General features: G+C 34.4%; 1 protein-coding gene across 1 annotated transcript; it reads right to left on the bottom strand.

Moving 5' to 3' along the window:
* Positions 1–2,770: 2,770 nt before the first annotated feature.
* LOC107012780 (O-acyltransferase WSD1-like) lies at positions 2,771–6,442 on the bottom strand. The gene is made up of 7 exons (XM_015212703.2): positions 6,091–6,442; positions 5,114–5,686; positions 4,858–4,924; positions 4,400–4,506; positions 3,858–4,067; positions 3,318–3,455; positions 2,771–3,144 (listed from the first exon to the last, which is right to left on the bottom strand). Exons 1-7 carry the CDS (start codon positions 6,340–6,342, stop codon positions 2,989–2,991), a joined length of 1,503 nt encoding a protein of 500 aa, XP_015068189.1. The 5' UTR covers positions 6,343–6,442; the 3' UTR covers positions 2,771–2,988.
* Positions 6,443–18,893: the final 12,451 nt, after the last annotated feature.

Genomic DNA, 18,893 nt, shown 5'->3' with positions numbered 1-18,893 from the left:
AAAGAAAAAGAAAGTGAAGTAATAACAAAATAAGTTAATGGTAATAACAATAACTTAAGATAATTGTAGAACTATTTAATTTTCTTGTTATTATTCTTGGTAGATTTTTGTTAGCGTGAAATTATATTTTTGCCCTTAATCACTGTTCACTTCTTCTAGAATTATTCATTATCAACTATGAAATTGTAGTCACTTAAGATTTATTAAATATAAATGTATAAAGTTGTTCAGATTATATTAAATTAATTAATATATTAGTCCAAATAAATATTATAGATTAATATAATTGATTTAATTATTTAAATTCAGATAAATATGAATTTAATTAAAGCCATTTTATAAAGCCCACATGATATTTCACTTAAATCTGATTGGCCGAAGGGATCCCTGTTCTAATCGCAACTCCTCTATTCTAAAAAACTATAAATAAGGGTCTCATAATTCAGAAAAAGAGAACCGAGAATTCTAAATAAGAAGCTAGAGAAAGTTCGTGGATCAAAAGCCATAAATTTCTCTACAAGTTCAAAGATTCAAGAATTCAAGTTCAAGATTTGAAGAAGTCAAGATCAAGTTCAGGAACGATCAAGATCAAGACCACCGGATTCAAGATCAAGTTCCAAGCCCTTGAATTTAACTAGAAAGTCAAGATCAAGATGTTCAAGTCCAAGATCTAGTTCAAGACCACTGGATTCAAGATCAAGCTTCAAGCCCTTGAATTCAATAGAAAGTCAATATCAATATAAAGTTCAAGTCAAGATCAAGTCCAAGTTCAAGTTCAAGTCGAAGATTAAGTTCAAGAACGATCAAGATCAAAACCACCGGATTCAAGATTAAGCTCCAAGCCCTTGAATTCAACTAGAAATTCAAAATCAAGATAAAGTTCAAGTTCAAGATCAAGTCCAAGTCCAAGTTCAAGTTCAACTCCAAGATCAATATAGAGATCAAGATCTAGATAAATCACAAGTTCAAGATCAACCTTTAACCCTTGAAATTATATTTGAAAAGTCGAATTCGGAGGAATCATAGAGATTGTAACACTCGCACTTGAAATAATAAATTGATTGTTGCTATAATCTTTCGTTCTTAATTATTATTTTCTCGATGCGAATTTTATTGTCTACAGAAATATATAATTTAAACCAAACTAATATAAAGTCAGTTTTTAAATTTTGATCTTAGATTCTTCTTTTGATTTTTTTATAGTTAATTACAATGTAATTAAAAACAGATATCAAATATATTTTCATATATATATGTACGAAGGCTAGAACTCAAAAATGTAACGGAATAGAAATCTTCGAAAAGAAAATACTTTCAAAGTATGTTGTTAACGGAATAGAAATCTTTAAAAAGAAAATACTTTCAAAATATATTGTTAACTTTCAATCTGAAATTTATTATAAGATAATTGAAACATTTGAATACAAGACAATATATTTCCAAGCCCGAATTCAAAATAATATATGTAAAGTTTAATAATCAAACCAAAAGTGATTGATTTTTTTTCCCCAAACATAAAATTAACCAAATAACAAACCTTATTCTTTTCCCCCAATGATCTAACTTGATTTGTCGCACTTTTATTTTACTTAACAATTTGGCTTGTTCACCTTTAATTTATACTTCAAAGTGTTTGATCTTGAAATACAAAGTGTGTTTCTACACAAATTATCGAATCAATTAGTTTGAATTAAACGCTAAAAGCATTCCCCCAAATATTTAAACGAAAAATGAAAACAAATCACTTAGGTTGCTTGATTTAAAAATACGTTATGTAAGGATATGATGAGTAATATGCAAATTATTTTTGCAAAAATTGTTAGGACCGAAAATAAGCAGGTGTAAATGCGGAAGCTAGCAAAACAAACCTCAAAAGATCACGAGTAAGAAGACAAACGAGAAATATATCAAAAGAGACAATTTAACGTGGTTCGGTCAATCGACCTACGTCCACAAAAGAGATGAGCAATCCACTATAAATATGAGAGTGCAAAATATAGAGGGAAACAACCTCAACCAATTCACTCGTAATACATGGGAGGTTCACACAAGTGATAACGTATCAAGCTTGTGACCCACAAATTCTCCCCCTAACCAAAATTCTCAAAACCCTTTAAAACTACATTGTGAATGCTCATTAAGTTAGTAGGAACATTCCTCTATTTATGGAGTCCTAAACCTTTTCCTACAAGAAAATGATTAGTCAATTCAAAACTTTTTCCTAAAAGAAAAACCTATTTATGGTAAGAAATTTAGGACAAATAAAACCTAACAAAAATTAGTATGTAAACATAATATAATGTCTAATTTATTTTATCGTTCCGTATTTACATTGATGCATTACATATTAGTACATAATGTGATAATAATAATATATTTAGTATATTAAAATACGAGAAAATTTGAAAGAGTAAAGTATACGTGAATTATACCTCTCACTTAGATAACATATATCAAATAACATTTAGAAGAAAAGAGACAGAATTGGTACTAGAAGAAACATCACATACATACCATATCAATAACAAAATAATGTGATAATTAAAACACAATCGATATAGCATCATAGATTGTTAGACAGAGAACTATGTTAACCTATTAATATATTATTGATATACAAGAGAAACATGTATGGAGCATCAAATTACCATCAAGCCTAACCTACATGTAAATTATACAACATTTTTATTAAGAATAAAATTGATATTTTGCGATATAACTCAAAAATACATGAACGATGCTTTATATTCTTCCTGTCCATAACAATAGGTTACCCATAAAACAATATTATAGACCGTCAAAATGGAAAGGCATTGATGATTTCAAGTGCCCATTGTGTGAAGTTGAAAATGAATCCATGAAATATCTTAACATAAAATTTTGAATTGATTTAATTTCATCATAAAAATAAAATAAAATATAATTACATAAAATATTTCAATTCAGAAAATATCTTTATCTACTTTATCTCGTCCCCAAAGACTAGGTTTATACCATGTCTTGTTTAGTGACAGCCTCTTTAAACATTTGAAGTGAGTCCTGTAGGTCATCACATAACTGGTATGGATCTGGAATCACTTGTGAGTCTACTGCCATTGATATTGTCATTTTATTACAGTAACTCTGGAAATGTATTGTCACAGCCTGCAATCACACCAAATTCATAAATAATATCACACAAATTGAAAACTCAAAAAATATTATTTTGTTGATTAAAGCTTGATCAAACAACTCACGAGATCAACTTTTCAAATATGATTTCAAAAGTTTGAAAAACAAAATTTATGAAAGTTAATGATGACTATATATATACTAACATATGGGAGTCCAAAAGTTGTAGGAGCAACATAAGCTAATTTATGGCCATAAAATGTGATCTCTTCTTGAGGCCCAACCACGTTTGATATTAAAACCGTGGTGCTCGATAGAACTCTCCTTGTCACCTTTGCTGCCACCTTTCATAATAACAATAATAAGATTTTATTTGGAAGTTACGATAAAAAAAAATATGTTAAAATTCAAATACGATAAAAATATAATATTTTTTAGGATAAATTTCTATATTTTAATCTATATTATTCATTTCTATTATGTTTTTTAAAAACGAACACGTATATCCTCACAAATCAACTCGCACGTCCCGATCCATAGCCCTTTGGAGCAAAACTCCCTTGTAGAAGCATCCCACGTCAATTTGACCGAATAATTTCTCTATAAATTTCTGAAGAATATAACTTGTTAAAATACTTTTAATGATATTTTATTTAATCGTACAAATATTTTAACACATTTAATATCATAAGTTTTATGTACATAATGTCATAAACTCTAGTAAATAAATTTAAAAAAACACTTACCTTGGATCCGAATATATCTTGGGTTAACTTAGCAGCGGTAAAAGAGAATCTCGATTCAAGAGATAGTTTTTTTTTGTCGATAATATTTTTCGCTTCTCGGATATAATCCAACGGGTTATCGGGTAAACTTATGGGTAATCGGGTCAACACGTATCCTATTTTATTGCCCCATCTTGCATTTGATTTTTTCTCCATCATCTCTGCTAGAGCCTGCATACATTAAACAACATTTTTAATAAATTATCAACTTAAATAAAAATGTGTATATTATACATACTAAAAACATCCTTAAATCATGTGATGTAAGATAAATATGTCACGAGATCTCATATATATTGCCTATACTATCCAAAAATATCGATAGAAATATGTCAGAGCACTTTCAAAATTTTGACACGATTATCACATCAATATTAAAAATTCCTACAATAATGAGAATATTGCAATTAAAAACTTACTATACGTCAGAAAAACTAAAAGAAAGTAAGACACGTTAATTGAAACAGAGATAGTATATATTAATATAAAGGGATTGTTGTTACTTTAATTCCAGTAGAAGGTCTGATGTTAAAAACAATAGATCCTCTTAGACGAATGTTCTTAGGCAAATTATTTGTCTTGTTGCTTTCCTTTCCTCCATTCTTGTTACCTGAGAACACACCACATTTTATTAGTAGTAAAAATTAACATGTAAAAATCTAAAAATACAAATTGAACAACTAATTAGTCTAATTGAAATTGTAGTTAATGCATAATTTTGGGTAATTAAACATATGAAGAGGGAGTACTAAAGTAAGAAAGAGAGGACCTCTCTGGTCCAGTTTGATCATCGTGCTTACTAAAAATAAATGTAAAACGTACGATAATAATTAAAAATAAGTATGATCAAATAAATGTAAATATATAGAGGTAGAATAGGTACAGTTATAGTTTGACCAATAGCTTAGACAGAGAAGAATAAGGTGTAATTAATTATGCAGTAATGGAAAAACAGACTGACCATATCTTCTATTGAGATATCTTGAGAAACCAGCTTGTGCCATGCCCATCACTACATCATTAATTGTCTATAACATAATTTAAGCAATAAATAAGTTGCAAAAAACATTAGAATATGTTGTTAAAAGGAAAAATCTATATCCAAATCCAAACTAAGCCTATACAAAAGCAACGGAAACTATAATTTTTCTCAAAAATAAATGTTAAAGTACGTGAATATAAGAGTGTCACGTAAAATGAAGCAGAAGTGCACGTACCAAGTTCAAGGCATTCTTGACTATTTTCATGTCATCAAGACTAACAGTTGTATGCACAAGTCTCTTAGGACTATGCTCAACTCCAACTCCTCCTTTCATTGGTGTCTCAGTATCCTTAAGAAACAAAATAGTTGCCAAAAACAAAACAACATCCACAATAGTATACCAAAACACCATACACAAAAACCAAACATAGTAACAAAACCTCCTTAACAATCCAACATCATTTTTCTCCTTCTTTGTACTTGAAGGTAAAGTAGGCAATGCTTCTGGATCCGAAGCTTTTCGAGTACACGCCAAAATTAAAGATACAATTGACATTCCATCACCAATTGAATGGTGCAATTTCAAAATCCCAATAGCATTTGCCTCAGAAGTTTTGATGTTTAATATGTGAACTTCCCAAAGTGGCTTTGTCATGTCTAAAGGTATTGTTGTTAAATTCGACGTATAATTCTCCAGAAATTCGTCTGGAGAATCCATGTCCGGATCCAAATCCGGACATACTATATGTTCTTCCACATTTACCTTCGTTTTCTTCCACTTTCTTACACCTTTCTTTTCATCCACCACCTTTTTTTTTTCAAACAAAGCAAAATGGTAATATATATAAGCAAAGGAAGTATAAACTTTTATATATAACAATAATAATAATAATGTCTTTTAACCAGAGTCCAGAAGCAAATCCAAGATTTAAAGTTAAGTGGGTTGTGATACTTATATTATATAATTATATACATAGATATATATATATATATAGTGGATTTCTTCTCAACAACTATATAAAAGTTACTGAATTTTGACGAACTAGTACTTTTCATGCTCGCTCCATACATGTTATATATGGTCAAGTGGGAATCAAACATTCAAATTCCTTTATTGGAAGTTATATTGCATATATAATTCAAATTCAAATCTTTTGAACGTGCATGTCAATATATAAAAGTTAAACTGAATAAACTAACTTGTCTACGTACCGGTATACTAGAGAAGCGAGGGTGATTGAGTAGAGTAGATTCGAGTCCTTTCTTGATGACATCGGGGTTGATCTTTGTAGTGCAACCTAAGATAGCAATAATGTGACAATTTAGGTTTTTTGTATGGAACAATCGCGTAGCTGGACTTGCTGGTTCTTGTTCTTGTTCTTGTTCTTGTTCTGGCTCTATTACGACCACCGTGCTATTTTTCTGGCCATTAGTGTTAATAGGTTTAAGACCAAGGCTCCCCATTGATTTGTTGGTGTATAGAAAATTGAAATGGCTAAATTAGCTTTTGTATGTGAAACTAAAGGATCATCCTTTTTTTTGTATTGGTATATACATAAATATATACTGATATACATATATAAAAATGGTAATGTCAGCCTATACATGAAAATTGTTTAACAAAAAATAGTCGATGTGGACCATACAACTTATTGCATGTATTAAAGACGATGCTGGTTAGGAAGTAGGAATAAATGGGCATACTAGAGACTTCTGATTCGGATGGTTAATTACTTTATCCGTCCATCTTTATTTTTGTTCATTATATTAAAAAAATTATCGAAGGTTAATTTTCTAGTTTAGAAGTTCAAGATGTAGTTTACCCTTTTATGTCTATTTTATTAAATATTATATTCAATATTAAATACATTTCACAAATCATTAACACCACTAGCACGGTGGCGTAGCCACCCAAGATGTCCAATCAGACAGTCTTCGTTAAAAAATTACGTTGTATATATATGTCAAATTCTATATTTAAAGGATATATATTTAAAGTTGGACACCCCTGACAAAAGTTATGCTTTGGTATGGTGGTAATGAGTGTCCATTTGAATGAAGGAGTTTCGAGGTTCAAACCCAAATAACATAATGTTTTGTTTTTTTATTTTATTCAAACGATCACACGTCATTATTTTTGAACACCTTTAATAAATTTTTAGCTCTGCCATTATCCTAACATCGGTGAATAAATTAAAATTAAACTCAATTTAAATTATCTTTAGCCCAAACCTATAGTTAGGCTATTTTTGACACCCTAGCACCAATGCTTAATTTAAGCAGTGAACTTATAATAGAATAAAAAATGAGACATTATTACTAAGCATAACCGTCCAATGATTTATTACTAGACATTATCTTCACTTTTTTTGCCAGTTGCCACTATATTCAACTTTGCATTTATGGATGTTTTAAAGATCTCCAATTATTAAGGGAGAAACATTTTTCTCCCTCTATCAAATTAAATTATTTTCTTAATATCACATCTGCTTTTGATTGAAAATAATAACACCTTATACCAACTTATGTCGTTGTGTACATAAATGATCAGCAACAACATACTAGTATCTGAGATAGACGTATATACAAATTTTATCTTTATTTTAAAAAATATAAAAATTATTTTTGATAGATTCTTGATTCAAGATTATATCCTCCTAAAGTTCGAAAGAAATTCATAAATGTTTAATATTTTTGGGTGAGCGATTGCCTCATAATATGAAGAGATTTTTTAAACTTTTATAAGAGTCTGGTTGGTGAAGATGTTCTAAAACTTGTTGAAAAACTAACCTAATAGTTGGCAATTTTTATTTATTCACTGTATTAAAAAATGTTTGATCATTTTTATTTGTCCAGCTTCAAAAGTTAACTAACAGATGATTTGTTCTTTAATTTTTATTAATTACTTTTATTATTACTTATAATTATTTTTTCATGCATTCATTAAAATGAAAAAGATAATATAATAAAATTATCATTTTAATGGCGTGCCAAGTAAATATTAAATAAGTAAAAATAAACTGAGAGTAGGTTTTACATTAAATTGGATTAGTTGTGAGTGATTGATAGCATTTAATGTAACGCTATCTGTTTTATTTTACCCCATCCATATTAACTAGGACAATACTTTTTTTTTAAAAAAAAAAAAGTATTGTCCTTAGTTAATTAAAATATTTTTCTGAAGAATATATTGGAGTTCTTAATTTAACTAACATTATTTTTTTATAATTATTTAATATTGGCAATAATATGGGAAAAATATAGTAATTTTTTTTGATTTTTTAAAATGAACAAGTAAAAAAATATAAATTAGTTTTGTAACAACAAATTCAAATTAAATAAAATGAAAGGAAGTATTGTATTGGCTTATCTTCTTCTTTAGTTCGATCGGAGTGGTCGACCATCAATATTAAAATCAGTTTTTTAAATCTTTAAAAAATAATGCACTTCTTTTTATTAAAATATTGACTTATTTTTATCAAAAAAGGAAACTACTTTTGAGAAATTATACAAAATTTTGCGAAATATAAAATTAATATTTTCGAGATAAAAATATTTTGATAAAAGAATTTATATTTGTTTAACTATGTCTCAATTGTTTAATTCATATATATATATATATGATCCTCCCCTCCTCTTTGCTCTTAACTATATTTATATTCCTTAAAAAACTTAAAAATAAAAAAGTTAAATATTGGATCTTAATTTAATCAGACTCCTTATAGAGATACTAAATATCGAGTGAGAAATTAACTTTTTTGAGACAAATTAAAATATTAATATTTTTTTAACGAAAAAAGAAAGCCCTCTTATGGTGAACCTTTCCTTGTGATAGGCTTAAGGTGATAGAGTGACTCTTGTTCTAAATTAACTTTATATATGACCTCTAAAAGCTAAGAATAACATATATTGGATCAATGTAATTTAATTATAACATATATTTAGGGATTGTTGTAGGTCAATGAAGGAATATTGATTGTATTGAAGTGTTAACCTAATAAGGGAATACATGGGAGATATATATAGGAGATATAGGAAAGAGTACTAATCCTAATAGGACTAGGATTAAGGAGTACTAATCCTAATAGGACTAGGATTAGTACACAGTAAATACTAATATTATTTAATACTATTTATTTAATACTATCTGTTATTATCCCCCCTCAAGCTGAGCTGAGCGGAAGCGAACGGAAGCTTGGAACTGAGGTAATCGTGCTGTCGGCTCGGGAGAGGCTTGGTGAGAATATCAGCCGGTTGTTCTTCAGTGGGTACATACTGCACAGTCATGGTGCCGGCCTGAACTTCATCGCGAACAAAGAGACAATCGGTATCAACATGCTTCATTCTGGTGTGTAGGACGGAATTCTTGGCCACACAGATGGTTGATTTGTTGTCACAATAGAGAGCAGGAACAGTGTGAGTGGCGCGGAGTTCGCGAAGAATATATGTGACCCACATGGTCTCAGCAGCAAGAAGAGCAAGGGCGCGGTATTCAGCTTCAGTCGAGGACCGAGAGACCTTGGGTTGTTTTTTTGTACACCAGGAGATCAGGTTCGGCCCCAAAAAAACGAGAAACCCCGATGTAGATTTTCTGTCATTTTTATCATTCGCCCAATCTGAATCTGAGAAACCCCGAAGCTCCAAGTCCCCGGGTCGAATGAGTAAACCACGACCAAGAGTGCCAAAAATGTACCTGAGAATGCGTTTTAGACAATGGTAATCATGTTCACTTGGTTGATGCATGCGCTGAGCAACTCGGTTGACAGCAAACTGGATGTCAGGACGGGTAATGGCCAGATACTGTAGAGCCCCAATGAGGCTGCGGAAGTGGGTGATATCGGCAAAGGGGGTGTCGGCTCCATTCGTAGACGAAGAGACTGCCATCGGTGTTGGTTGACTGGTGCATTTTTCCAGTCCAGCTTTCTGCAACAGATCTCGAGCATATTTTGACTGATGAAGAAACAAGCCGCTGCCTGTCCGAGAAACCTCCATTCCCAGAAAATAATGTAACGGGCCAAGGTCCTTCATTTTGAAGGTAGTATGCATAGCTCGAGTGACATCCTGAATGAGAGCTGCAGTAGAGCCTGTAATAATGATATCATCTACATAGACAAGAAGAATGACTGTACCGTGTGCTGAATGTCGAGTAAACAGACTCGTGTCGTGTACGCAACACGTGAAGCCGAGTCCCTGGAGGAACGTTTTCAGACGTGTGTACCAAGCACGGGGGGCTTGCTTGAGCCCATACAGAGACTTCTGGAGTTTGCAAACATGTTGAGGGAAGCGGGGATCAACATAGCCCGGTGGTTGCGTCATGTAGATAGTTTCATCAAGCATGCCATGAAGAAAAGCATTGGAAACATCCAACTGATTGATGAGCCAATTGTTGCGCACGGCGAGTGACAGTACCAGGCGAATGGTTTCCTGCCGAATAACAGGACTGAATGTCTCGGAGTAATCAAGCCCATACTCCTGATTGTAGCCTTTAGCAACCAAACGAGCCTTGTACCTGGAAATACTGCCATCCGCATTGTGTTTAATTTTGTACACCCATTTACAGCCCACTGGGTGCCGCCCATGGGGCTTAGGTACAAGAACCCAAGTTTTCTGATCAGTCAAAGCCTTAAACTCGTCATCCATAGCATGACGCCAATAAGCATTTTTTGAGGCAACAGAGTAGGTTGTTGGTTCACTATCGGGAAGGGGTGTATTTGGTAGTATGGTAGCCTGAAAGGTTTTGGGTTTAAAGATACCGGCTTTGCCACGGGTTAACATGGGATGAGTATTGGGGGGTGGCACGGGCGGTGGTGATTCGGGGGTGGCCGGGAAGGACCCAAAACGGATCGGGCTGGAGATGTTGTGGGTATGGGGTGGTTCGGGTTGGTTGTGAGTGTGGGTGGTGGTTGCGGGTGTATTGTGGGTGACGGTCGAAGGGGTGATGAGGGGTGGTTGGGTAGTGGGTGGAGGTGTGGGGGAAGGTGGTGAGGGACCCTGTGAGTATGTTGGAAAAAGGGGAAGGACGCCAATGAATGATGTATTTGTGGAGGAGGAAATAGACTCGTAGGGAAACTCATTTTCGACAAATTTGACATGACGAGATATGTAGACTTTATGAGTTTGTGGGTCAAGACAGCGATAACCCTTGGAGGTAGGATGATAGCCCAAAAAAATACAAGGACGGGATCGGGGTTGTAATTTGTGAGTAATATGAGGGCGTAGCCAAGGGTAGGCAAGACACCCAAAGACGCGGAGGTTGGTATAATTGGGAAGTTCTTGGTAAAGGAGTTGATAGGGTGATTTGTTGGAGAGAGTGTGACTGGGCATTCTGTTAATGAGGTAGTTTGCGGTGGCTAGAGCTTCTACCCAAAAGGAGACAGGGAGATGAGATTGATGTAGAAGAGTAACCACCGTTTCAATGAGATGGCGATGCTTACGCTCAGCCACCCCATTCTGTTCGGGAGTGTATGGACAGGAGGTTTGATGTATAATTCCCAGGGATTGCAGAAACTGGCCAAAGATGTTATTGACATATTCCTTTCCATTGTCACTTCGAAAAAGTTTAACATGAGAATTGAATTGTGTTTTGACCATTTTTTCAAAAGTGACAAAGGTGGTGTATGCCTGTGATTTGTGTTTTAGTGGGTACAACCAAGTGTATTTTGTAAAATCATCCACAAAACAAATATAATAGCGAAAACCAGCAAATGAAGGAACAGCAGTAGGACCCCATAGGTCAGAATGAATAAGTTGAAAAGGTGCAGTTGTACGCTTCTCAGATAAAGTAAAAGGTAATTTATGAGATTTAGCAATTGAACAGGAGTCACAATTGTTTACATGAATGGAAGAAAAACCTAATTGAGACATTAAAGAATTTATTATTTGAGTAGACGGGTGACCCAGACGACTGTGCCACAACAGACTGTGGCCATCAGCCGAAAGAGCCACCGGAGCCACAGGAACGCTTTCTGAAACTGGGTGGGCAGACGAACTTGTGCCAGGAAGAACGTACAGACCATGCTCACAGGGGCCCTGAAAAATCACCCTCTTGGTAGTATTGTCTAGGATCTGAAAATCATTAGAGGTGAACAAGAGTGAGCAATTATAGTCTTTTGTGAATTGGTGAACTGAAAGGAGATTGGATTTAATAGAAGGGACGTGGGTAAGGTTACCTAGGTGAAAGATAGCGGTGGGGGTTTTAATGGTACCCGTGCCAGTGTGAGAAATATTAAGGGACTCACCGTTGCCAACAGTAATACCATTGGAGCCATGATATGGATTTGGAGCGTTAAGCTTGGATAGATCAGAAGTAACGTGCATGTTGGCCCCAGTATCCAACAGCCATTCAGAGGAAGGGCCGGCTTGAGATGCATAATTGGCACGGTTATCACTATTTCGGCTCTCCTCATACCGAAACCAGCAACGAACAGCGGTGTGTCCTGTTTTCTGACAGATTTGACAAGTTGGACGATCCCGCTCGTAAGTGCCCTGCCCGCCGCTGGAAGATGACTGCCCGCCGCTGCCGAAGGAGTGCAGGCTGTTGTTGCTGCCGTGCTGCTGACCGTCGTACGGCGGACGACTGCCCTGCCGACCGCCGCGCCCGCGGCCTCCGCTGTTTCTGCCGTAGCCGCCGCGGCTCCCCTGCCGGCCGCCACCACGCCCCCCGCGATAGTTCTGGCTTGCGGTGAGGGCGGTGGCCGGCTCCATAACAGCGGCTTCTCGGAGAAGAAGTTTGCTCTCCAGATCCACGTTGATTTCTTCACTTTTTAGCCACGAGGAGAGAGTATCCAGGTCAACGGGCGTTGGACTGATGCGAACCGCCTGTTTAATGGAGGAGTAAGCTGATGGGAGCCCCCGAACGACGCACATGACGAGATCTTTTTCGGGAATGATTTCGTTCACGGTGTCGAGGGCTGTGATGATGGTGGAGACCTCGTCTAAATACTCCGCCATAGTTTTCGTGCCTTTGGTAATTGTGTGGAGACGATCACGCAATTGAAAAATATGAGAGTGGGAAATTGATGCATAGCGTGTTGCGAGGGCCGTCCACAGGGCTGAAGCAGTTGTGTAGGATCGGACGTGTTTCTGAACCGTGGGAGAGATGACCGCAATCAAACATGATCGGATCTGGCCATCCACGGCTTTCCAGGCGGCATGGGCCGGATTGGTTTTTTCTGATTTGTCCGTGGCGGTGATGACTGCCGGCGGCGGTTCTGTGCTTCCATCGACGTATTTGAGAAGGTAATTGGCCTCAAGGGCTGTAAGAACGGTGATTTTCCATGTAGGGTAATTTATGTCTGATAATTTTTCGAGAATCAGGGCATGAAGATGCCTGAGAAGGAGTTTAACGCCAGAAGGAAGTGAATCGAGAGGATCCACCTCGGTTGTCATGGCTGCCGCCGCCCAAGAGAACAGAGGGAACGATCGGTGCCCTAAAGAGAGAAAAAAAAACCTAGAGAAAAGAAGATCTAGGTTTTCTGGCTCTTGATACCATGAAGGAATATTAATTGTATTGAAGTGTTAACCTAATAAGGGAATACATGGGAGATATATATAGGAGATATAGGAAGGAGTACTAATCCTAATAGGTCTAGGATTAAGGAGTACTAATCCTAATAGGACTAGAATTAGTACACAGTAAATACTAATATTATTTAATACTATTTATTTAATACTATCTGTTATTAGTCAACAATTAATAGTATCAAATTTAACTTCTTATCATTACTTTTCACGAAGTTGCATGTTTAGTTGATCAGTTAAAAAGGTTTATAATTACTAATATATATATATATATATATATATATATATATATATGATTTGTCCGCTACTTTTTAAGCGGATGATTTTAAATGTATTTATATGTTTTTAAACGTTACGTTGTTTACATGTTATGTAAAATACATCCTACTTATGATAATTACTAAGTATTGTACCAATTGAAGTTTGAATTATGCATATAGGTACTTTGAGCACGAAAATTTCACTTTTTGAGGAAGAAAATAGTTTGAGAATGAAATTGGAACAAAAAAAAAATTCTAACACTCAAAAGGCTAAATGTTAGGAAATAGTAAAAATTGTTTGGAGCAAATATTAGTGTCACGTGTAGTGACGGACGTAGAATTTTTGATTTGCGATTGTCTGAGACGGTTCCATCTTTATCAATTGGGTGTACATACATTTATTAACTTTAAAAAAAATCATGTATAAAGAACTGACAGAAAATAAAAATCATTGTTATTAGCGCAAATCGAATCAAGCTAGCTACTAAGCCAAAAGATCCATCAGGAGATTTATTCACTGAACATTTAATATATTCAATTTTGAAGAAATTACAATATATATAAACAATTTTACATCAAATGGATGACGAGAAATTGACCAAGCGACCTATATCACTTCTAAATTAATCGTGAGCGCGATAATTAATTATGTTTATCATAAATTTTTAATATGAAGCTCAAAAAGAAAGTTATTTCTGATAATTAACTATATTCATCAAAAAAATTTATAAATGCGACATTTAATTCTCCGTTCATTTTACTACTTGCACACCAAGTACACTTATGTATAGATTTGATAGCAACATAATTAATTAGCTGAACTACCCCCAAGGGTTACTATTATTTAATTTTTTTTTTAAAGAAAAGGAAGTGTCTGTTCTTATGTATATTTAAGGTAGAAATATGAAATAATCAAACATGTTGATGGCGACAATTAATGAAGAGGACTGACAAGGAGGTCTAGAGGCAGCTGTTGAGAATTTATATTATAAATTATACTATTCATTTTTAAATATGACTTGGTGATAATTTATGACCAAAATTCATAGACAATCCATTACAATTAGGATTAACTCAATTACATACAATAAAAGCACTAAATTAATATTTGATTAATTAAAAATATCTCTAAAAATCACCAATTTCAATAAGATAATAACATAATACATTTTTAGAAGATTCCTATATAAATATATGATTCCATTAATATCATAAATTAATAAATATAAATTATTATGAAATGTTGCTTATCTGAGAGTATTGTATATTGAATTGGAATTTTAATAGTTTTCGATGTGATTTTTATGTTTTATGAGCAAAAAATACAATTTAACACTTTAACTTCATCTCATATGATTTCATGCCACAATTTTAAATTATAATTTCATCTCACGTGATCAAACTGACCCTATATATAATCAACAACTTCAATAATTAATATATAGGCTGTTTTCTTCTAAAATTTATGTCTTGCCTTTTCTTCTAAAGGGGATAATCAAATTAAGATTGAAAGACTAGTGTTAAAACTAGCTCACAAATCATGATTGAGCTTCCATGAATGTAACAATGAAGCTGAAGGAAGAAGAAGAAAAACAGTTGTAGCAGTAAAACTGAAAGGAGAGGAAGAAAGTGTGATGAATGAATTAAACCAACTACTTTGTATTGTGAGGAGACCATGTATTTATACAAAAAGAGAATCAAAATATCTAACAAACTAGTGGGCTGTTCAATAACAGAATTAGTTAACTAACTAACTATTCTAACTAATTAACTGAAATGGCTAAGCTAACTAAAATGGTTACACATAATTAATTAACTAAATCTTAACACCCCCCCTCAAGTTGGAGGTGTGGAGAACACAGACAAATTGTTAAGTGCTGCAGAATGCTTAATTCCAGTCAATGTCTTAGTCAGTATGTCTGCCAGTTGATTATCAGTACTTATGTGATGCAGTGATATGAGCCCTGTCTGAAGTAAATTCCTCATAAAGTGACAATCAACTTCAATGTGTTTAGTGCGTTCATGAAACACTAGATTTCGAGCTATATGAAGAGCTGATTGACTATCACAATATACTTCTATAGGTCTTTGCAACGGCAGTGTAAGTTCTGTGAGCAATCTGCTGAGCCAAACTAGTTCTCCTGCAACTTTCCTCAAAGCCCTATACTCTGCTTCTGCTGATGACAAGGATATGATCTCTTGTTTCTTAGACTTCCAGCTGAGTGGACTGTTACCCATTAATACAATATAGCCACTTACTGACCTTCTAGTGTCTGGACATGCAGCCCAGTCAGAGTCACAATAAGCTTTGATGCTGTAAGACTGATCTTTGGACATAAAAATTCCCAGTGTAGGATCTGCCTTAAGATACCTCAGTAAATGAAATGCTGCTTGTAAATGTGGCTGTCTAGGATCTTGCATGAATTGGCTGAGATGTTGTACTCTATATGAGATGTCCATTCTAGTGTTGGTTAAGAAATTCAGTTTACCAATGAGTTTCCTGTAGAAAAGTGGTTCTGTTAAAGGTGTTCCTTCCTTTGCTTGGAGTTTGATTGCAGGATCAAGTGGAGATGAACAGCTGCTCATGTTTCCAATCTGGTAGTCATTCAACATGTCAAGAACAAATTTTCTCTGAGAAATGATCAGTCCATCATCTTTATACAATACCTCCATTCCAAGGAAATAATGCAGCCTGCCTAAATCCTTGATTTTAAACTTGTCATGAAGAAATGCTTTGAGGTCATTGATTTCAGAAACATTTGTTCCAGTTAAGATCACATCATCTACATAGACAGCAACAAAAATAGTGGAAGTCTCAGACTTCTTATAGAACAAGGAATAGTCATTCAAAGAATGTGTGTACCCTTTTGAATATAAAGCTTCAGTCAGCTTGGCATACCACTGCCTACTGGCTTGCTTCAAGCCATATAAAGATTTATTCAATCTGCATACCAATCCTGGTTTATGCACTGCCAACCCTGGAGGAACTTCCATGTACACTTCTTCATGTAAATCTCCATGTAAGAAGGCATTATTCACATCAAGTTGGAATATATCCCAGCCCTTCTTTACAGCTGTAGCTAACAAAGCCCTCACAGTTGTCATCTTGATTACTGGGGAAAAAGTTTTTGTATAATCAATTCCAGCTTCTTGAGTATAACCCTTCACTACAAGTCTTGCTTTAAATCTCTCAACAGTTCCATCAGCTTTATGCTTCACTTTATATACCCATCTACATCCTATGGCCTTCTTACCACCAGGCAGACTAACAAGATCCCAAGTATGAATTTGTGTGCAATGCTTCAAATTCTTGTGTCATAGCTTGCTGCCAAGCAGGATTTATAACAGCTTCTTCATATGAAGAAGGTTCATTATCATTACTGATGTTTCTCACAAGTGTTTGACTCTCAGAGGACAAGATCTCAGATGGTATATGTTGGTGTTTGAGAATGCAGTGTTAAGTGAAACATGTGTATTATGTAAGTGATTTGTCATATTGTTGGGTAGAATATAATCATGTAGATAAGCTGGTAATTTGTGTGACCTAGATGGTCTATTGGGAATCATAATATCAGCTCCTTGGACAGAATTAGAATCAGGTTCTACATTATTGGGTGATAAACTAGTTATAGTGTTGGGTGATGTATGAAGTGGACTGTTACTTGCACCATCTACATTATTTTCCATATGTTGCATAGAATGTGAAACAGTGTCATCATGCAAAGTATCTATGAAGGGCACAGAATGCAATACTGAAGGAAAAGTAGATACATCAGATAAAACAGTAAAAGGTAAAATACTTTCTTTAAAAACTACATCCCTTGAGATGTGTATTTTTCTTGTGGCTAGACTAAGAACCTTGTAACCTTTTGTCCCAAATGGGTAGCCTATGAATATATGTGGTGTGGTCCTTGCTTGAAATTTGTCCCTATGAGTTTTTGGGAAAGTAGGGTAGCATAGACAACCAAAAGATCTCATGTGTGAGTAAGTTGGTTTGGTGTTATATAGTAATTCATATGGGGACTTGCCCTTTACATGGGAGGTAGGAAGTCTGTTAATGATATAAGTAACACACAACACACACTCACCCCAATACTTAAGAGGTAACTTGGACTGAAAAAGAAGTGCCCTGGAGGTTTCTAACAAGTATTTATGTTTTCTTTCCACCACCCCATTTTGCTGGGGTGTGTAAGGACAAGTTCTTTCATGTATAATTCCTTTTCCATCAAGAAAACTTGATGTTTCTGCATTAACAAACTCAAGTCCATTTTCAGTTCTTATGGTCTGAACATGAGTATTAAATTGATTCTCAATCATGGATAAGAAACTTTTGATGACTGCTAAAGTGTTACTCTTGCATGTCAACAATTGTGTCCATGTGCATCTACTATAGTCATCAACAATGGTGATAAAGTATCTGTGTTTGTCGTGTGTTAACATGTTATATGGACCCCATAGATCTATATGTAATGATTGAAAATTTTTGGTAGAAACATGGATACTATGATTAAAGGGCATTTTTTCTTGTCTTGCCATAGGACATATGTTGCAATGGAACTGTTGTTTCACAGAAAAACTCTCAGGTATAGATTTAATTTCCTTCATTTTTCCAAAAGGTACATGTCCAAGTCTATTATGCCACAATATATCCACATCATTACAAGTATGAGTCATAAGAGAAGTATTAGGAATTGTATTTATTGAAGAACAAACAGAAGGCTGTGTAGTATGTTTACATGAGTGGGTAGAAAAAGATACAGACTTAGAATTGAAAACATTTGATCTTGATAGATGATCAGAGGTAGAAACAGCAGGAGCAGCACCAGGAGGAACATGTTTCATCAAGCATTTAGAACACAAAAAATAAAGCCCATCCTTTGCTTCACCAATTACCAGAGGCCTCTTCATTGAAGGGGCCTGCAGAATGCATGAAGATCCAGAAAAATACACAATACTTTTAGGCATGGATTTTGAAAGGCAATGAATTGAAACAAGATTATATTTGAATGAAGGCACATACAACACTTGATGCAAAATAATGTCTAGTGCAAGTATTACAGTACCAATTTTTACAACTTTTACTCTATAACCATTTGGTAAGGAAATTAACAAAGGACATGGAAGGTATGTAATGTTTGTTAGGACTGTTATATCAAAGGTCATATGGTGAGAGGCTCCTGAGTCAAGTATCCAAGATTCAGTTTCAGTGTGAGAACATCTGTAAGATAATTTCCC

This window comes from Solanum pennellii, chromosome 3, assembly GCF_001406875.1.
Source record: "Solanum pennellii chromosome 3, SPENNV200".
Classification (NCBI taxonomy): Eukaryota; Viridiplantae; Streptophyta; class Magnoliopsida; order Solanales; family Solanaceae; genus Solanum; species Solanum pennellii.
This window is presented reverse-complemented; position numbering and strand designations above follow the sequence as displayed.

What these genes read in the sequence shown, in the direction of transcription:
- LOC107012780 (XM_015212703.2), bottom strand. Translation starts at nt 6,342, where the DNA reads ATGGGGAGCCTTGGTCTTAAACCTATTAACACTAATGGCCAGAAAAAT. An exon ending in GACCTTCTACTGGAATTAAA is followed by an intron (nt 4,068 to 4,399) that starts GTAACAACAATC and finishes TAATGTATGCAG; the next exon opens with GCTCTAGCAGAGATGATGGA. An exon ending in AAGATATATTCGGATCCAAG is followed by an intron (nt 3,456 to 3,857) that starts GTAAGTGTTTTT and finishes TTATTATGAAAG; the next exon opens with GTGGCAGCAAAGGTGACAAG.